Consider the following 20631-nt stretch of genomic DNA (forward strand, 5'->3'; position numbering starts at 1 on the left):
AATATATAATTCCGGGTTCAATGGAGAAATTCTGTCAGTCAATTTCCCAATTGATGCTTGATCGAAGTTTCCTCAGGGGGCTCGTCATCACTGGATGTAGCTTCTCCGATAGAAATACGTACTTTATTCATGTCAGAATCTCTTTCAATCAGCTGCTCCACAATAATCCTATCTTGGATTATGGGCTCCATTGACAAATAAATGGTAGGAAATTCAATGACCGACTGGTCTTTCAGTGTAGTCCTGATCGACATATCTTCGCGGAGTGATATAAACACGTCGCTCGTTGATTCAGATCGAAGGAAGTAATAAATGTGAAGTTTCCTTAATTTTTCTTGTATGTCTTCCCTCTCTTCACCCAGCGATGGAGCTAACGAGCCATTATCTGATCTTGAAGTCAGCGATCTTATGTCTGCTGTTGGTCCAGGGGGTAGGGTGTGAGCCGCAAACTTTTCTTGCAATTTGACGTAAATGTCATTCGGAAGCAATTTTGCCAAAGAGTCATCTTCGTAGTTACCGTGCGAAAGCACCGAGTAAATCTTATCCAAACGTGAGTTGATGATTACCCATTCTATTGTCCAGCAGCAGAGATTTCTTTTAGCATCATAGTATGATCTGTTTAATCGTTTACGCAACATGCCTTCAGGAAGCTCGATTATATGTACCCCGCTCTTGTTCGCATAGTAGCTGAACGGTCGAAATAAGCTTCGTTGTCGCTTTTTTCGATCATTCAAATGCTTGCTGTTACGATTCAACAATTTCGAACACCTCGCCTCCTGCTTACCCAGCTCTACTTTTCGTGAAATGCGAAGAAGTAGATTATAATCCCTTTGTACATCTTTGCTCGAAAGTTGGTCTTTAGTTTTATAGCTGACAAAATTTGAAGTCAGATCACTGTTTCCTGAGCAACCGGTAATATTCTTGTGCTCTTTATAACATACTAGTGAACAGCTTCTATATCCACATTTCGGACATCTATACTTGAATTTTGCCTTTTTGCATGTAAAACAGAAATCATTGTTGGAAATGAAATCTGAACTCATCTGAGATTGATCCTTTATGCTGCTGGCTATCTAATTTTTTTTTTAGGATCTGCTGAAAATGTGGTGTAAGGGTGTTTGTGTCCTATTTGAAAGGCGATATGATTTTACGTTCTGACGCGTCTCTCATTCAGCTCTGCTATAATAGTTGGGCAATTTTGGTATAGAAGATGTCCCTTTGGGCCGATAAATATAGACCAAGAACTCTCAGCGAGTTGACTTTTCATCCAAGAATTTCGAAACAGTTGCAAGTTATGGCAAGTTCAGGAGAGTTTCCTCATCTTTTGGTGTATGGTCCACCTGGTGCTGGGAAAAAAACACGAGTTCTTGCAACACTGAGAGAAATCTATGGAGCTGGCACCGAAAGACTGAGGGTCGATGTGAAAACTTTCAATTTGCCTTCGGGCAGAAAGCTCGAATTCAATGTCATATCCTCCTCGTTCCATTTAGAAATTACCCCCAGTGATATGGGTAACAATGATCGAATAGTTATACAAGATTTGCTCAAGGAGATTGGGCAGACTGAAAGTCTGGATTTTTCAAGGTTTGAAAATGCTGTAATGTCACCAAACACAAGGGAGGAAAATTCGGGCAAGAAGAAATTCAAGGTTGTCATTATCAATGAAGCAGAGCTACTTACCAGAGATGCGCAAGCAGCATTGAGAAGAACCATGGAAAAATATTCAGCCAGCATTAGGCTGATTCTAATCTGTAACTCCACCTCAAATATCATCGATCCAATTAAGTCACGTACATTGCCCATCAGGATCGCGTCTCCGACCACCTCTGCATGCGCTGGAGTTTTAGAAATGATTTTAAAGAAGGAGCCTCATGCTAAAAAAGCCTTTCCTGATGACAATGAGCAAAGGAATATAATATTCAACAGAATAACTCATGCTTCCGAAAGAAATCTTAGAATGTCAATAATGATGATGGAAGCGATGTACATGAATCACGATACCGTCAGCATAACGACTCCAATCATAAAACCTGACTGGGCTGATGTCCTTCATGAGTTGGCCACTGGCATTTGCAAAGATCGATCTGTATCAAGATTACAACAGGCAAGATCCATTTTATATGAGTTGTTGGCTCATGCCATTCCGGCAAAGCTGCTCTTGAAAAAGCTCACAATGACCATATGGGATTTTACTGGTACCCTTGATATCGAAAATAAATCAGAAGTGAGGAAAGCCGTCATTTCAGCCAGCTCGATATACGATGAAAGGCTTTCTCTAGGTTCCAAAGACATATTTCACTTGGAAGGTTTCATCACAAAAGTTATGGTGATTTTGGAGAAACATGTGATCAATTGAAACGCCTATATACAAGTAAAGTTTTTGTAGAATTCTAACTGCTTCTCCCATTGTATCGTTGATACAGATACTCTTTTGATTTCATCATGTTTGCGAACTTCTTTGTAGGATTACGTCTGAGCTTCTCATAATAGTTCGTTTTTGTGGCAGGTTCTCCAACTAATCTTAAGCCCAAGCGGGGTGTGGCGGACCTAGTTATGAACTCCCAGACACCTGGAAGCTTCTCACAACTTCTTCTGAGAGCATCCTTTGCACTTTGTTCGTGCATACCACTGATCTCAAAAACTACCTTTCCCGTAGGAACTCTTGCAGCCCAATGATCAAAAGCACCTTTTCCCTTTCCCATACGAGTTGCATTTCCCTTGATACAGACAGCAATGTTTGTACACAAACGCTTCCAATACATTCCATTTTCCTTCTTCACAAATTTCATCAGTACGTTATCTGCAGCCCTCAATTGTGCGGCAGTTATCCTTGTCCCCTCAGATTTTAATCTCATCCCATAGGAGCCGAATTTCAATGTTGTTCCCTTCTCTGAACAACCGGTTCTTACAGAGACTCTGCCCTTTTGCTTTTTCTTGAGATGCTTATATTGAGGTGCAAGTTCGTGTCCATACCTTCTCGGAATAATAGGTCTCCATGGTGAAGCTCTAATGGGATTTAACAGACGGTTTGAAGCACCCTGAAAGTAAAGGTATGACGACCTCAACATTAATACTATTGAAAAATCTAAAAAAAACTATATCGCTTTGCTTCAAATTCGACAGGGTAACTTTGAGTGGGTTCCAATTTTTACAGCTCGCAAGATCACCTTCTCTCATGGTCAGCACTATAGCCATCAACAAGCGAGCCTGTAAGGTTGTGAAGTGCTATGTAACACATGTCTTCTCGAGGCGTAAGTATATGTGCATAAGGAACTAACTGGAAAGTGAATTCGGGGATAGTCATTAATGGGAAAACCTACCTTACAGACGAATGGACAAATGTTCGGCCAGGAATCTTGTCTCTAGTCGGTAGAAATCTTCACAGAAATTCGAACCACCCAATAGGGATTTTGAGAGAACTGATTGAAAGCCGATTCAAGAATCTGGGATACACTTTCTACAACGACTTCAATCCCGTTGTGTCCGTACACGATAATTTTGATGTGTTGGGATTTCCAGAGAATCACCCAGGCAGATCAAGATCCGACACATACTATATCAATAAGGATCTTGTGCTTCGAACACACACCTCCGCCCACGAACCTTTTTGCTTTGAAAATTGCACCACCCCTGGGTACTTTATTTCGGGAGACGTGTATCGAAAAGACGAAATCGATCGTACTCATTATCCAGTATTCCACCAGTTGGAAGGTGGTCGGTTATGGTCTCGAGAATCTTTGGGGGATCTTTTAGTTTCCCAAGTGGAGTCTGATATCTCGGCGCTCCCAGAACTAGACATTATTGTCGAGGATGACAATCCAATCTTTGATGCAGTACAGAATCCCAAGCAAGACCACATGTCAGACTTGGAAACAAAACTAATTACTATGCATCTAAAGAAAACGATTGAAATTATGGTTGACCAGGTTTTCAATGAAGCTAAAAAAGCAGCCTTGGAGAACGGAGCTAATGTGTTGAATTTTAAAGAGCCACTTCGGGTGAGATGGTTACAAGATAAATTTCCGTGGACTACACCTTCTTGGCAGATTGAGGTCTGGTGGAATAATAGTTGGCTTGAATGTTGTGGTTGTGGAATTGTTAAGAATGAGGTTCTTTTGAAATCTGGCATAAAAAATAGCATTGGTTGGGCATTTGGAATAGGTCTGGACAGAATTGCAATGCTTCTTTTCGGTATTCCCGACATCAGACTTTTCTGGTCCAGTGACGACAGGTTTAAGAAACAATTTACAGCTAACCATATCTCGGTCTTCAAACCGTACTCCAAGTATCCGGGTTCTGTAAGGGATATATCATTCTGGCTTCCTGAAAACACCACCGAAGCCTCTCCTCTTCATGAAAACGACTTGATGGAGATTGTTCGTGAAATCGCGGGTGACTTGGCAGAAAGTGTAAAGCTAATCGATGAGTTTGTGCATCCAAAGACGGGAAAAAGGTCACAATGCTATAGAATCAATTATCAATCAATGGATAGATCACTCATTACTGAGGAAGTGAATGCGATAAATGAGAAAGTGAGAGAAGCCCTGAGGTCTTCCTATAATATAGAACTTCGATAGATGAAATAAATAAGTTTCAATATTTATCATGCTAATTTGCAGGCCTCGTAATGAAGCTGCGATTTTTCAATTCATTAACTACGTAGGAAAAGAAAATATATAATCTCCATCTTTTTAGTTACCATGGGATACAGAAAGCCTATAGTAATTCTTTATGGTTCGGAAACGGGAAATTCGGAAGACTACGCTTACTGCCTTTCTCGCAAACTACGATACGAAAGATATGTTTTGACTGTTTGCTCCTTAGACGAGTTTGACCTCAAAGAACTTCTCGATATTAATTGTCTCATAATTATATGCTCTACAGCTGGCCAAGGTGAGATTCCTCGAAATGGGCGCAATTTTTGGAGGTTTATGTTAAGAAAACGATTACCCTCAGATCTGTTCTCTCATTTAAAATTCACCAGTTTTGGACTGGGCGACTCCTCTTACCCAAAATATAACTCAGCTGTGCGCAAAATTCATGCTAGATTTCTACAACTCGGTGCTAAGGAACTATGTATCAGAGGCGAAGGGAATGAGCAGGCTCCCGAAGGAGTAGATGCATTTTATACTGCTTGGGAGGAAATAGTGATTTCTAGCCTCAAGACCCAATTTCCGTTATCGGTCAGCTTGCTTCCAATTCCAGAAACTGAGCTTCTTGAACCTACTACTTTATTGAAACCTTTAACACAAAAAAAGACTCTTGATACTGAAGTTAATATGAAGATGGATGCAATAGAGCGATATATGGACGATCATTCTGATAAACTGATTAAGTTTGTGGTCCTTGAAAACAAAAGACTGACTACAGTGGACCATTTTCAAGATGTTAGGCTTTTGAAGCTGCAGTGTATTGATTGCGTATTATCGTATGAGCCGGGAGATTTATTGTCTTTGTATCCATCAAATGACCTGAGAGATGTGAATGCCCTAATAGAATTGCAAGGATGGACAAACATTGCTGATCTCCCACTGCAAATTGAAGGACCTCTCAAAGTTCCAGGGGGGCTTATCAAGAATCTTACTCTCAAATCGTTTATTATGCATCATTTGGACATTATGTCTATTCCAAGACGTTCTTTTTTTTCACTCGCTTGGCATTTCGCTTCCGACCAGATGGAACAAGATAAATTAAGAGAGTTCTCCAAGCCAAATGCAAGTGAACAACTGTATGACTATGCTAATAGGCCTCGCAGATCTATTCTAGAGGTCCTCCAGGAATTTTCGTCCCTAAAAATCCCTTTGAATTATTTGCCTGAGTTGATCCCTCAATTAAAGCCAAGATTGTTTTCAATCTCTTCGAAGCCAGACAAATCGATCATAGAGCTTACGGTTGCAATAGTTGAATACAAAACCATCATTCGTCGGCTAAGAAGAGGTGTTTGCACTCGGTGGGTAAAGACTTTGAGCCCTGGGGATCTAATAGTGAGCTCGCTAGTTAAAAATCGGATGGGCCACAATTTTATGAACGATCGTCCCATAGTGATGATTGGTGCAGGAACAGGGATTGCACCTATTAAGTCACTCATTGAAGAATCCATAATAAATGCTTCTTCTCGGCCACTGTGCCTATTCCCGGGTCACAGATATTCGAACAAGGACTATCTTTACGGCCAACTTTGGTCACAACTAGAACGAGAAGAAAAGTTGCTCGTTTTCCCTTCTTTCTCGAGAGAGAATTCTGCTTATGTGCAAGATACGCTGTACAAGAATAAAGACTTGGTAAACAGGCTCATTGTGTTCGAAAATGCATCAATCTTCCTCTGTGGATCGTCAGGTAAGATGCCATCGCAAGTCAGATTGACTCTTGAAGCCATATTTGCCGAAATGAACCAGTGGACTGAAGATGAAGCACGTAAGTACTTGATCGCTCTTGAAGATAAAGGTAGCTATGTACAGGAGACATGGTGATTGTCCCTATATGATTAGGTTGTTAGAGGGAGAGTGATGATTCATTTAATAGCAATTTTCTCAAAATTTTGCTCTAAACTAGCTGTTCTATTCTCTTCTAGCGTGCGGACTGGTTTTACAGGTGATTTTTTGAGTTCTTCCGGTTGCTGGTCCTCTATTTCTTGATTTTGCATTTGCTCTTCCCCATCTTCGTCAAACAAGTCGCCATCTTGAGAGTTCTCAAAGTTATCATGGGCGTCATAGTCAACCCTATCATCATATTGAGATTCATCAAGGTGGTACTCGCTCTTATTGTCCAGGCACTTTCTATTAGGATTGTCCATCATCCACCAGTCAAGAGTGGACTTTGTCGCCTTTGTCTGCTCCTTCTCTTTTCGCATTGTCTCCAGATAGTTCTTTTCAATCTCGAGGATTGAGTCCGAATCCGATCCTTCCTGATATAAATCAAAAAGTTCTTGGTTGATTGCAACAAATGCCGCTCCATAAGAAAAACGCTGTAGCAATTCGAGAGCAAGATCCATGCGTCCAACGATAATTAGACAAGCTGCTATGGCTTCCATGCAATTCAGCTTCATTGGTCTTCCGTAATTCACAGGATTAGCAGCAATAAGGTAAGGGAGAAGCCTCTCATTACGCCCACCTATCTTGCCGAATGGAATTTCCTCAAGTCGAGCCCACGAACATTCAACTACTGCTACTCCAATTTCCTCAACTAATGGTCGATCGCTGGGGCTCACTACTTGAGTGGCGTTTGGAGTCACTACAATACCTTGGAATTTCTGTCCTATTCGAAGATCTTTCATAAGCCCTAGCCTTTCTAATTTTTTACCACTGCATCTCTTAGGGTCACAATGATCAAAATCCCACATTGCTAATTTGATAGGAAATTTGGTTCCCTGTGACTGACCAGAGTATTTGACTTCTTGACGTTTTCTTCTATTAGAGTATTTTGGAGCTGCTGACTCTCTCTTCAAATAGTCCTTATTTTTGTTCTTCCCTTTAGCCATATTGAAAACTTGAAACTAAAAAAATATCTTTTTTAAAATCTGCGATTACATATTAAAGAAGCAACAATATAGGTAGATAATTGTAGGAATCCAGTGACCCTTGTTCCACCATGCATAATGTCAAAACCCAATAGTGGGTGTACTACATGACGAGACATTACATGTAAGCGAGTTTTGTAGTAAATTTAGTCTCGCAAGTATCTAGCAGCAAGTATTCGATATTCTTTACCTGAGATGAAAATGCATATAACCAGGGAGGATAGCATTTCTTCTATCCCGAAGGGAGACCCACATAGTGTTTATATATGTCATAGTGTACAACCATTAGAAGGTTCACTTATTGTTGACTACAATATTCTCATCATCTAATAAGTACGTCACTTCAAGGCAGAGAAGTTTAACCTATAGAGGACAGTGTGCTTGTTTATTAGAGAACTGAAATTTCCAATCGTTTTTTTAAAATCCTTTATAACTGCGCAACTAGCTAACTACGGTCGTTGATAATAACAATGGCCTAAAGGCCTAAATCAACACGTGTTCTTAGTAGAAGAGATACAGGAGGGCAGAGTAAATCGAGTCAACTTTTGATACTCGCTCAGTGTTATGTTGCATTGTTGAAGGATCTTCTATAGTTGGTGATACAACTTGAGCATTTCCTCAATTGTAGAATCAAACTAACTGAGTAGTAATGAAACTAGAATAAAGTCGTTATAATTGAATTTGTATTTTGATAGTTCTACCCCAGTCTGGTTAATTAGCTAATCAGTTGAATTAATTTTACGACGTTTGCGTTCATTGTATCCTTTGTTGGAACTGTTTCCCATGATACGTTACTTATCTGTGAATGACTTTGAAAACAAATGTTATGGGGAAGCACCTGAATTTCCTTGACCCATTTCTTACTGCTCTGTTCAATTATAATGATCTCAGGGAAAAGTCCGAAATCAAGACTATTATTGATAAAGTGGTGACAAGCCCTCACAGATATGTGATACTTCTTCCGAAAATTGAACCTATCTTCTCTATCAACGGGGCCGAAAGTAAACCCCCAGGCAACTTGGACTTTGACAGCTTTTTCTTTCGGTCACATATTGTCGATACGGAGACAGGTCACTCAATCGGAAATGAGACTTCGGTTTCTACTATGCATGGTGGCTTGAGCTTGTTTCGTAACGGCTACTTTCTCAGAAAAGAAGGTGATCTTGAGTCAGGTAAAAACACAATCTATATCGAAAGTCTAATTTACAGCACTGTGTCATACCTTTATCCTGGATATAAGCTTCAAGTTTGCTTCATAGAATCTCCCTTGGTTTATGCAGGCGGGAACAGGGTTTCACAAGACTTACTATCCGGCTTCAAAAAGAGCATTGAAGGCCAATACGAAAACTCCGAGGATGAGTATCGTGAAGACTTCAACCATTTAATGAATAATTTACCCGAACTCGCTAATAATATCGGACCTCAGTTTCGGAGTTTGTTTCTAAACTTTGATGTTAGACAAGCTCGAAGCGAAGGTGAGCTCATGTCTCTGTTCTTGGCTACCGTAATTGAAGCTGTTGAGATTGTTAGATCCCTTCCCACTCCCGCCCATTTGGTTCTGATTAAAAAATTCAACGAGGAAGGTCTTCGTCAAGCAGTCTATGAGTACGTGGAGATGAACGTATATGATAAGTTATGGCAGCGTTTTGTGGATCTTTGCACCACTCATACGGACCGCTTGTTGAATGCTAGCTATGAAGTTTTTCAGCATATGAGCATATCACAGCTTGGTTTACCGGATTCAGTTCTGGAGAATACGAGCTTGATCCAACTCTTGCTTGGTCGAGTTGCTAAAGCTGTCAGTGAAATAAGGATGCTCGACTATTTAATGACTGCTTCAAAGAAGCTCGATGTTTTATCGAAAGCAATACATGCTTTATCACACAATCCAAGCAAATCAAATTGCGAGTTCATTATGGATGCAGATACTTTGTTGTCGTTGGTAATACTTGTTTTGGGGACTGCAGGTGTAACTCATATTCAATGTCAAGTGAAATATATCAAAAGGTATTATATTTTCCCGGAGAAATTTCAAAGTGGTTCACTGGGATATGTTATTTCTACTATAGAAGCCGCTCTTAGCTATCTGAGTGACGACAAAAACATCAAATTACTGTCAAGGCAATGCAGAGTCAATGAAAAGCTATGGAATACCATTTGTCTTCCAGTGGAGGATCCATTTTGGACAGCGATTCCTGAAAACCTTCATAGGTTACAGGATCACCTCCACAAGGTCGTCGGGTTTGAGATGGCGCATTCGTTTGCAGGAAGAGCTTTCAGATCCAGAAATTTGAAAGGCGAGTCCTGCCTTACAATAGCAATAAAACGCAGAAGCTGGCCCGTCTTCAAAACCCTGGTCGATCTGCGTGAAATATATGATTTGGATTTTATCTTGACTGATACCGACAATACGGGCTCTACTCTCCTTCAGCTAGCTCTAATTGAGGGTGACAGTAAGATTATATTGGAACTCGTTGACATAATAAGCGAAGCAACCGAAAGCGAAATTGAACTTTACTGCTCAAAATTGAATAACTTAGGTCGCAACCTGGGACATTACTTGATGAATTACGAGCCCCTTGTACAAATGCTTGGGACATATATAAACTGGAGACAGGTTGATTGTTTTCATCAAACCCCTCTTGCTACGATAGTCCGCTGCTATGATCATCCCAATTACCCAGATCTTCTAGAGGCTGTTCTCCATACTGTTTGTGAGTGGTATGCAAAACATAATCTATCATTTGATCTTAAAGACCATTTAGATGCCAAGAATAATTCTTTACTTCACTCATTCAAGGATGGAAGAACATTGGGTTTTTTCCTGAAGCTATTTTGTGGGTTGGATCCTAATTACCCAAATTCTCAGTGTCTCACACCGCTTATGTTCTCGATCAAGTACAACAAATTCTGGAACGTTTATGACTTGTTGAGTGATGAAAATACTGACATCTCAAGCGCGAACTCAAAAAATCATCTTACGGCTTTTGATTATATCAAGACCTCGATGCTCCAGCACTCCTTGCAACAAGAATCAGAGAGTCTGTCAGATTCTGATAGACTCAGATTTAAAATACTGACCACCATGAGTAACTCACTCTTAAGAACTTTTTGCCCGAAAAACTCGATCAGAAGCGCGGTGATCATCACAAAAAGATACAGCACAGATAGTGATGCTTTTTTGTACTTGTTTCTCATGTCGGGGAACAAGCCATCGATTCAAAATGTTGGATCGATCACCCGTCACAAAGAATCAGAACTTATAAAAATGTTGACTGCCCTCAAACTTTCACGGCCATATGATTTCCCCCAGGTTAGACTTTCCTTTTTACGAAAATTGAGAATGGGTTCAAATCAACATCACTCCTTTGGCCATATGAGCCGGCTATTGGAAAATGATCGAACTTCACAGCTCAACTTATTATTGGCGTCTCTCACCATGAACGAAGAAAGGGGAATTGATGGCGAGCTTTGGAAACTTCTGAGTAAGAAAACTTCATTGGACAGTTCAGATCATTCGCAACAATTGATTCCATTCAAACAAGAGTTTTCTTATGACTCCATTTGTGAGGAGCTGATAAGTGCTCAAACTTTTGTCCAGCTTACTTGTAATGATCTGTTGAAATTCCTTGAGACGTGCGAGAAGCTTTATAGACAACACTCGTTGTGTGGAATTCTTTGGAGCGACATTGAAAAGCTGTATTCGTGGGTATCAGATGGAATGAGGTTTTCTGAAGAGCCTGATCACATTTCACACGGCTATACTGGGATTAGAGGCCTATTCAACACCAGCGCCACAATACTTTCGATGAGCAAGAATGCGAATGGTGAGAAGTTGTTAGATTCCCTGAGTTTCTTTTTGTATTCAGCCAAAGACCTTCGTGATGAGCTGAGGTATTTCTCTGATCTATATATCGAGAAGACATGGTCTTTATTTGATCGGATTAGCGGGCTGCAAGATCAGTGTCACCAATTACTGCAAACGGCGCAACAACATTCATCGTTGACGCGTATTTCATACGATCAGCTTAGTCAGTTGGCTGCAAGGATAAGCGAATACCTAGTAAGAAGCCGATATTCATATCTTAAGTCAACAGGTAATATATCTACGACAAATCTTCCCCACCAGCAAAGCTCAATTTTCGCGATCTTTGATCTTTCGAGGTTTTCGGAGAGGAACAGGATTACGCAAGCTCGCAAACTTGAAGAGCTCTTCACCGCTATCACGGGTGACATTAACCGGTTGGCAATCAGATTCAGAGCTGGTTATGAGTCTATATCCATGGAGCTCAATAATTTCTACCTTTTCAAGAAACGATTTTTTCCTATTGTGTTCAGACAATTTGCAAAGACGCAAATTAAAATGCTCAAATCACAGCACAACAGACTCAAGCTTGACAGGGAACGCTTCTTGTTGAATAAGCCCACTTAATTCTTGCATCTGTACTAGCTGGAGTTTCTGAACTGATTGGCTAAGTTTTGAAGCATAGGATTATTCATGAGCTCATCTAAGCCTCCATCACCCCCGAGACCCAAATTTTGAGCCATTTGTCTTATTTGCGGATTGTTGAGTAGGCCATTCATGGCTTCAGGATTTTGCATCATTCTTTGTGCAGCTTGCATGATTTGGGGATTGTTCATTAGTCCAGCGATACCTCCAAGATTATTTCCACTAGAAGGTGATCCTTCGGAAGATCCACCGAACATATTAGCCAAGTTTGTTATATCCGGCATTGTGCTAGTTGTGCTAGCTTCACCACTAGCAGAATCTTGAGACTCTGAATGACGGTTCGTAGATCCTAATGATGCAGCTAAAGTTTCTGTGTACTTTTTTTTGGCAGTTTCGAAACCTTTTTTCATAGCATCAGAGGGTGAATCACCTTCAACTTCTAGCCCACGTTCATAAGCCTTCATAGACCCTTCAATATCTCCTAGTGCATATTTCGCTAGTCCCATACGAGACCATGCTTTGGCATAATTAGGCGCGGATTCAGTGGCCTTTTGCGCATCCTTCAAAGCTAAATCGTGTTTTCCAAAAGAGGAGTAGGCTGCAGCACGATTAGATAAGTACACAGCATTTGAAGGATACAAATCCAACGCCGCACTATACTTTTCAATTGCTTCTTTGAAATTACGAGCGGCCATTGCTCTATTACCTTCAAGCTTCAATGACTCAGCTTTGTCCTTATTGTTTAGCTCATTCTCTTGTATATGAACGGGAACCGACTCATCGTCGACAGATTTCGAAGGATCTTTCATAGGCAATGAAATAAGACTGCGAAGGTCTTGTCCCCCAAAGACATCATTGACTTGTTCACAGAATGTAGAATCTAATCCGAATGCCTCACCTATGCTCTCAATTGCGAATTCTATTGAGTCCTTGTTATCATCAGGAATGGTGTTACATTCAAGGCATTGTCTTAAAAATGCGACAATGAGAGCAGAAATCTGCTTATCAGTGGTTTTCATGGTGAAGGTGGCGCAACGTCAGTTGAGAAAATGCCGGAAATTTAAGGCAAGAAAAAAAAATAGAGAAGGTGGGGGTAGTGTTTTGACTACTTCCAATTACGTAATAACATTAGATTGGATGCATAACATTTTAAGGGCCACTTAATCACGTGATTAAAATCACGGGTACTGTTTGTCAAACTCAGTAAGTTGGATCTTGTGATATAACTAAGATCTGTATGTATGACCAATTGGCGTTACCGCCTTGTTTGACAAATAGTAACGTTGGCTCAAGTCCGGTTGAGGGAGTTACTTTCCGACCATTGATCCCAAAAAACTTACTGAACAACTTCAGAGCCTTCAAGAGATTAAACCATGGCTCAAGATAGCTCAACACAACATACAATGCATAAAGAATATTGCTCAGATCATAGGCTTTGGTGTCCAGAGAATAGTTGAGTGACCTTTCTTCGATCAACGATCAAGAGTTTGCTTCTTAGACCATTTTTGAAGCAACCATGTATGTAATACCAACAATTAAACTACTAAGAGCAACATTCGCAGTATATCGAAGCAAATTATACTTTGAGTTTTGTTTTCTTTAGATCGACATTTTAATATTTGCTCTTTAAAAAGCTTTTTTTTGACTTTTGCAGTTTCCAGCCGCTTTTCTTTTGCACCTCGACGGAATGTGTAATACCTCATAAGAATTAATTGAAGGTACTAGGTATCCGACTATAGAAATGCGCGCAAAAATTAAAGGCCCGGCCCAAGCTTCTTGACTTCGATATGATTTGGTGCCCCAAACAAATGAAATCCCATTTTTATGTAATGAGGGATGAGAGCATTTTGAATGCTTATATAGCTTTGTATATTCAATCCCTGTACTGAAAGCTTCAGTGATTGTAGATAATTGTTTTCAACTTCGGCCAATCCCCCTTTTCCAAGTATATCATGCTCAAGAAGTGGTCTCTCACTTTGCCCTAGAGTCAATGACGAAAATCACAAAACATCTATGGATCCTTCTTGAATAACAGGACGCGAGTTCCCAAGGCGCAGACCCTTGGAGAAGATTTTGGTTTCAAGTTAAGGAAATATCTCCTCTTTTGCCAAATATTCCTGCTTCCAGAAGATGTTGTGAGAACTGATTTGTCACATTGCTACAATGTACAGTTGCAGGTATATACCTGCTTGATTGATTAGCTTACGCTATGCTTTTGAAAAAGTCGATGTATAAAAGATCTATTAGCTTCAATATTCTCACTCTATCAATATTCAGTTCAAATCAACATGATCTATAATAATGCCTAACTTTGTACTCGATTAGTTTTCATGTTTCGAAGCACCACATAAAAATCCATAAACCTTTCACACAAGGATAGCTGCATTACCATCTATCACAATGAATTGTATACGATACCGCAAAAACATGCTCTAACCAATTCTTATGTCCTGATGATTAGAATTATGAAATAAGCATTGCCAAAATATGCAGAAAACTACATCAACCTCACTCTTGTTGTAGTTGTTGCATATCTTGCTCTTCAGTGGACATGTTTCCTAATGATATTAATTAGATTTATATAAGCTGGTGTATATGGTCGACTTCAGATCAGATAATTGTTCGAGTATCCAGGTGAGAAACGCCCCAGTACTTATAGTAGAGTCTGTAACACTTCTCAGACAACCTAGATACAAAATACTCAAGACTGCATATATACATGTATCATCTGCATTATCATGCATATAATCACATGACGTAGTCTCGACTAACATCGCAACAGCTATTTTTGTTAGTGTTAATCGATATAGGAGACAGCAGCTCTTTAAAACTATTTGGAACCAAACTGTGCAGCCAAGCAGTTCCGGACGTCAATGTCTCTTGTTATTTATGCTTTAGAAAAAAATGCAATCAAAACTTACTGCAAAAACAGCTTTTCAAATGAGTTTCGACAACAACTCTTTTTTTTTTCTGAATCTGGCCTTATAAAACCTGGCTCAAATCACAGCTCAAAGTTTCACTTTGGTGGGTTCAGATGCGAAGAAACGAGATACAGAGAAGAATACGATGTTGCAACTGCATTACACAAAAACTGCACCTGCGATAGCTGCTTATCCATTTATTATGCTATATAATCCAACATCAATCTGCATCGCGTATACCCAGGCTCAGAACAGCTTATTCTAATCTTTAATTGGTTGTCCGAAAAGTATAAAAGAAATTACTCTCACTCTGTAGAAATCTTTCTCTCATCTTTCTTTCCTTGCTTATATGATGAGAAATCAAGCCTCACTGTTTGGTTTGAGGGATGACATTTGCAAAGAACAGCTGATTTTTAAATCAAATGCGTTGAAGTCATGGGTATGATTGTAAGCTCTCGTTTTCGTCTCATGGAATACAATTTACAATACAAGTTAGCAATTGGTGGGAGTCAATCGACAATAGTATTATTATTTAAAAGGGCAAAAGCATCAATAAAAGCTATAAGCATCAATTAATGAAATAACCAACACTGAAATTTAATTGAGTTGGGATGAATATCACCTTAACGATATTTACTCGTCATGTATATCGTTACTGGGAACTATCAGTGTAGCGCAGTAATGAACTTTCCCTATGCCTGAAACACGGACATGAAATTTATACGAGTTAGTCAAGCATACCCTTTCACTTTTCCATAGCCCTCTATTATTCACAACTGGTTGCACTGTGATTGCGAAAGTTTGGCTATATAAAAAGCAAAACGGTTTTGGCTTTGATTCAGATAAACCTGGGCCGTGGCCTGTTCGATCGCTTTTTATCTTCAATCAAAATTGCAATTGCAACCTCTGTCTCAAGAAAATTCCGGCTAAAAACCCCCAGTACAAGCTATTCAAGCTACTAACTCTATTGAAAGTCATTCCTTTACAGGACTTGGCTTAGCAGTTGAAGTGCTCATGCTTGACTAATTGACTAGTGCTTTTGTATGTTAACTTCTAAGACATTTTTAGGACATAACATTGTATAGATCTCAAACAAGATTATACATAAGTAACTTTTCTATACAGTAATTGCTGCAGCTCATGATAAGCATCAATAATTTGACACTCGCCAAATTGTTGTGCATGAGCCGCATACCTCTTAACTCAGGATGGCACGCATGAATGAATGCATCCGTATATCGCCTTGAGGCTATCTGCCAGGAGTACCATGATCAACTATTGATCTGTTCACATTTGACTAACTGGTAATAAGCTTATTGAAAATTTGTAGTTTTGCAACAATGATGCAAGTGAGTCTCAAAGATCTTGAATAAAATTATATGACTGCGTTATCATCACACAATAAATTTGAGCTAGATAAGTCACTACCATATAATTCCAATCTTTAAGGTTTGTTAAATTACGGTGTTCATCCATTCTACACTCGATTGTAAGGTTTAGTTAATTTCAATATATAGTAAGATTGGAACATAGATGAATGCTTGGAAGATAAATACAGATGGGGGTTTTTGATCATTAGTCCTGATCATGATTCAAAATTCAATATACTAGGGAAGTAACAACTGCGACTTGAGTCAGATAGAAGCAATCATTCTACAACACAATGTGAGTCCAGTTATATTTTTAGGGTTTATTATACCCTCATATGCCAGATTTTCAATGCTAGCAGACAAGTAGCTTGAGCACAGAGCAAAATATATCCGCAATAATTAAGTATAACTTTTTAGTAAGTTACAAGGAGAAATTCCAGAAAGTGAGGATATATATCTTCAATCAACATAAGGTAGTGCAGAATGTTTTGTGATAATCTGCTTCAAATATAGCAGCAAAGTAACAATCTCAGATTATTGAGAGAATACTGTTTTGTCAAAATCAGCAGTTTGGAATTTATTTTCACTTGCAAAACTACCCTTGACAGTACGGACGGCTTATGTTAAACATAGTTCAGTTATCTGTCTGTTGAACAATAGGCATATCCTCAGTATAATATTTTTATCAGATCCTCAAAACTAAAACTTTGACAATCATAATATGCCAGCGATTCAACTGAGACTTGGCTGCTTTTATCTAGGAAATACTGTTTTGACGCATTTCAGTGCTATTCGAGGCAAATAGTTTTAAAAAACTTTTCTTCACTAGCCGAAATATTGTTTGATTATTGCAACTTTGGCTTCCCTAACTACACCATGCAGGCAACATTCCACTCTTTGTAGATTCCGCTATAGGATGACTAGTCTCCTATTGTTATTAGATTTTTATTTTATCCTGTCCCAATGAGGCGTGACTGTGTATGCTCATATAAGTTTGTGAGAAGTATGAGCAGAATTTGTAGCCGTAAAAATTCTAAGAAACCCGAATCTCTTTAGTTGTAGGCTGATCCTTGGACTATGTCAGCCTGACATGAGAAATCATTGTTGAAATAGGTGGATTCATTGATGGAGTTCTGATAGCTAACGAATCAACACATAGAAAATACATCTAGATTTGCTGCCTTATGCGAGATATCCAGCAAACTATACCCCGTGCGCTCGTAAACGATTTAAGCTATGTTCATAATAACTCCAATTCTACTTCCTTGAAATTGTCTCAAAGAACTTGGTTTCATACTTTATATATATGCTGTAGTACGTACCATTGAATTCAAAATACAATGCAAGCTACATCATTGTTAGAGTAACAGCATTTATGCTTCGAAGCGCTGTTTGTCTTAATCACCAGCTGAAAGATTACAAGGTCGTATTTCTAGTGGTTGGTTCTGTTGTGACAATGCGGTCACGCTTCTACTCTACCTCCCGGTCTCCTCTTTTATTTGATCAGCACCACAAAGTTTGAATTCCAACTCAGAGAAGCTTAGTACTGCACCATTTCTGGAACCACAATCTGCTGTGCTATAGCGGCAATTAATATCATGGAGGCACTTATGATGTCTTATATACGAGCCTTGGTGGTCGCATCTGACTTTGCTTCAGAATCTCGCAACCTACAACCATCTGCTGATGACTTCCTGAACGATCAGATTTTTTGCGGAACCTAACCCCAGTCCAGTTAAGCTTAACAACAACTCCTCCACCTCACATTCCATTTCCAGATAGGTTTCGAGCTCTTGCTCCGGTATTGGAGTCTGATTTTGAAGAAAAAGTCCACCCCAGCCCCCGCCAGTCATCTTCCAAAACTATCTGGCTTCTCTGTTGAGATATTAGTCTATAATATGTCACGTGATTATGCAGAGATATGCATCTCCTGCATAAATATTATGTGAAACAAATCCTAATCAGTTAGGATTAGAGATAAGTTTCAGAAAGCACACTAAAGATTTAGAGTGGTATTAGAATCTACTATAAATACAGTTAGATTCTCCCTCATCTTAAGTGAACATTCAATTGGTAAGATTTACATATAAATCTTATAAATACATATAAATCTTATAAATATAAGCTTATACAACTACTGATATAAGGTAGTGAAAGGTATATTAAATTATCCAAAAGATGACAACTTCAGATCAGTTAAAGTTAGCATTCCAACATTCTCAGCCTTTCAAGCGATCCACTGACCTATGGCATGCTATGACTTACTTGGTTTCGTGCCAATCATTTTATGTCTGGCCTTCAGACATAAAAGCATCGAACTCTTCTCCGTGAAATCCTGCATAGTAAAGGAGGCGCAAGCTCAAGACACCGGCACTACCCAATTCTTAATGTCAGTAACCAAAGCTGCTTGGTCTCTTGTTAACACCTGCAGCTCAATACCATAGAATGCTGAAATATTAGATAGCTGTCGCGACCATCTTTTTGGATAGTGATCTTTTAATAGGAATGGTATGATCCCCTAAATTCATTGTCACCAACAGAGCAGACAAAATTTGTTTACCTTAAGAATTCCAGAGCCTTTTCGGGTTCAAATAAGCTCTTTTGTGCATAACTTGGAAAACTAAAAATGATTCAAAAACTCGCAATAGGTAGGGAGCATCTGCCGAGCCTCTAATCCTTTAATATATGTATTGATCTTTGTGTCAATTTGCTGTTCGGCTGCCCCTTGTACTGCAATCAGATTGTGCAACATTTCAGTGCTTACAGGTTGAGATAGAAGAGCTCTACATATTTTGCAATATGCTCCACATTGTATTAAAAACTTCAGCCTTACAATCTTTTAACCTACCCATGTTTTTCCAACCGCTAAACTGTGAAGTTCGAAGACCATCAAAATCAGAGTACGCGGGTAGAAAAAAATGTCATTTGGTCCTGGTGTTCGGATTGGCGTTGCATTTGTCATGTGCAACTCAAAGAGATAGTTCAGAACACAAGCGACTTGATAAAAGCCAGGGTCAAACGTTCGCTCAAGTATCTGAAAAACATACCTGATTATTGTTCTTTTAAGACTGAAGCTTCCAAGTGTGCATTATAGATACAACGAGAGATTGAAGAGCTAAAAACAGTCATGAGCTACCACCTGGGTGCTTATGAATGCTTGCAATTGCTCGTACTACATGGAGGTCAAATAAACAAACTACAGTGACCTCACCATCCAAATGCTAGATACTTAGCAATGGATGTATTATGGAGAAGTTTGTCACAAGGCTTTCATGTTGATTGAATTTTCTACCACAATTCACAAGTGAGTAACACCGGCACCATGGAGCTAAATTATACTGAAATTTGGTTTTGAAAGTTTCAATGTCTACAGTCATTATTCTCTCTTCAATAATTGACTATGTATCAGATAGTTCATTTCTTTGGCACAACAAGATACGCTGACACACCCTTATATTATACTGTTAGTCTCATATAAGATCCATATTTATATCATCTGGATCTGATGCACATACTATGCATGTGCTAAGACCCATAAACCTTCAAATCGGGATAAGCCGCAACGCCATGATATAACATATGACTACTTTATCTTAGTAAATTAGCGCTTAACCTAATCTCCTCGGATTAGGGACCACCCACATTCAGGAAAGTCACTTTGAATCTTGAGCAAGTTCCGGGCAAGCATTGCTAGACCTATTGTTGGTAAACACACCTTCAGAAACTATGCTTATCCCCTGCGGAGTAAACATGGACTCAAAAACTTATGATAGACACAAGACTGACATAGTTGCTCTGATAACGCGTTCACTCCCACGTTGAAAGGTCTGCGGTTTCAGAATGATCTGCAAAAAAAACAGACAGGAGACCGCTACTTTGATATTTTCTGACAGGAGATGAGAACACAGTCGTCAAGTCAAATCTATTATAAGTCAAACACGAACACTTCAGCATAAACTGTTTTTGTTGGCACTTCGACAAAGGAACTGCCATTGCAATTCATGCACCATACAATTCGGTAGATTCTCGTTTGAGAATTCATTTTTCCTCGCTCACTATCACATAATACAGTTTTTTAGGATAGTCAATAATCAGAATGACAATCCCATCTCCAATACATTTATTTCATGACACCTCACACTCATTTTTATGTAATTTTTTTTATCAACAAGTATTCCCGCCAACTTACGTTGGGACTCATCTACGAATGCCAAGTGCGAAAACTTGCTGCAGATTTTCTTCTCTCTATAATAAGTCATTCAAGGTCTGTCTATAATCTTCTGAGTTGGTGTTAGAGACTAATTAGTTGACTACTCCTTTGTGTGCCCATTAAAGATTATCAGCTAGTTGAGATTTATCCTCAACTTTGTCTCG

At 39.3% G+C, this 20631-nt stretch overlaps 8 protein-coding genes across 8 annotated transcripts; 4 read left to right on the forward strand and 4 right to left on the reverse strand.

Annotated features, from left to right (window-relative positions):
* The first annotated feature begins 11 nt into the window (after nt 1-11).
* OGAPODRAFT_17205 (uncharacterized protein) lies at nt 12-3056 on the forward strand. The gene has a single exon (XM_018354964.1). It carries the CDS (start codon nt 1211-1213, stop codon nt 2354-2356), a length of 1146 nt encoding a protein of 381 aa, XP_018209370.1. The 5' UTR covers nt 12-1210; the 3' UTR covers nt 2357-3056.
* Nucleotides 12-3238, reverse strand: OGAPODRAFT_83432 (uncharacterized protein). The gene is made up of 2 exons (XM_018356699.1): nt 3168-3238; nt 12-2991 (listed from the first exon to the last, which is right to left on the reverse strand). Exon 2 carries the CDS (start codon nt 1041-1043, stop codon nt 39-41), a length of 1005 nt encoding a protein of 334 aa, XP_018209371.1. The 5' UTR covers nt 1044-2991; nt 3168-3238; the 3' UTR covers nt 12-38.
* On the reverse strand, nt 2391-3068 carry OGAPODRAFT_51341 (uncharacterized protein; the record flags this gene model as incomplete). The annotated part of the gene is made up of 1 exon (XM_018355697.1): nt 2391-3068. The coding sequence occupies one exon, from the start codon at nt 3066-3068 to the stop codon at nt 2391-2393; it is 678 nt and encodes a 225-aa protein (XP_018209372.1).
* Nucleotides 3176-4577, forward strand: OGAPODRAFT_83433 (uncharacterized protein; the record flags this gene model as incomplete). Its single annotated transcript, XM_018356700.1, has 2 exons — nt 3176-3251; nt 3301-4577. 2 exons carry the CDS (start codon nt 3176-3178, stop codon nt 4575-4577), a joined length of 1353 nt encoding a protein of 450 aa, XP_018209373.1.
* A 123-nt stretch (nt 4578-4700) lies between these two features.
* Nucleotides 4701-7444, forward strand: OGAPODRAFT_83434 (uncharacterized protein; the record flags this gene model as incomplete). Its single annotated transcript, XM_018356701.1, has 1 exon — nt 4701-7444. One exon carries the CDS (start codon nt 4701-4703, stop codon nt 6468-6470), a length of 1770 nt encoding a protein of 589 aa, XP_018209374.1. The 3' UTR covers nt 6471-7444.
* OGAPODRAFT_83435 (uncharacterized protein) lies at nt 4722-7477 on the reverse strand (the record flags this gene model as incomplete). The annotated part of the gene is made up of 2 exons (XM_018356702.1): nt 4722-6719; nt 6753-7477. 2 exons carry the CDS (start codon nt 7475-7477, stop codon nt 6512-6514), a joined length of 933 nt encoding a protein of 310 aa, XP_018209375.1. The 3' UTR covers nt 4722-6511.
* A 1035-nt stretch (nt 7478-8512) lies between these two features.
* On the reverse strand, nt 8513-12996 carry OGAPODRAFT_102500 (uncharacterized protein). Its single transcript, XM_018353117.1, has one exon. The coding sequence runs from the start codon at nt 12983-12985 to the stop codon at nt 11963-11965; it is 1023 nt and encodes a 340-aa protein (XP_018209376.1). The 5' UTR covers nt 12986-12996; the 3' UTR covers nt 8513-11962.
* OGAPODRAFT_17206 (uncharacterized protein) lies at nt 8513-12996 on the forward strand. Its single transcript, XM_018354965.1, has one exon. The coding sequence runs from the start codon at nt 8622-8624 to the stop codon at nt 11946-11948; it is 3327 nt and encodes a 1108-aa protein (XP_018209377.1). The 5' UTR covers nt 8513-8621; the 3' UTR covers nt 11949-12996.
* Nucleotides 12997-20631: the final 7635 nt, after the last annotated feature.

The sequence above is a fragment of the Ogataea polymorpha genome (assembly GCF_001664045.1).
Source record: "Ogataea polymorpha strain NCYC 495 leu1.1 chromosome Unknown OGAPOscaffold_6, whole genome shotgun sequence".
Lineage (NCBI taxonomy): Eukaryota > Fungi > Ascomycota > Pichiomycetes > Pichiales > Pichiaceae > Ogataea > Ogataea polymorpha.

What these genes read in the sequence shown, in the direction of transcription:
- OGAPODRAFT_17206 (XM_018354965.1), top strand. Translation starts at nt 8,622, where the DNA reads ATGCATGGTGGCTTGAGCTTGTTTCGTAACGGCTACTTTCTCAGAAAA.
- OGAPODRAFT_83432 (XM_018356699.1), bottom strand. Translation starts at nt 1,043, where the DNA reads ATGAGTTCAGATTTCATTTCCAACAATGATTTCTGTTTTACATGCAAA.
- OGAPODRAFT_17205 (XM_018354964.1), top strand. Translation starts at nt 1,211, where the DNA reads ATGTCCCTTTGGGCCGATAAATATAGACCAAGAACTCTCAGCGAGTTG.
- OGAPODRAFT_102500 (XM_018353117.1), bottom strand. Translation starts at nt 12,985, where the DNA reads ATGAAAACCACTGATAAGCAGATTTCTGCTCTCATTGTCGCATTTTTA.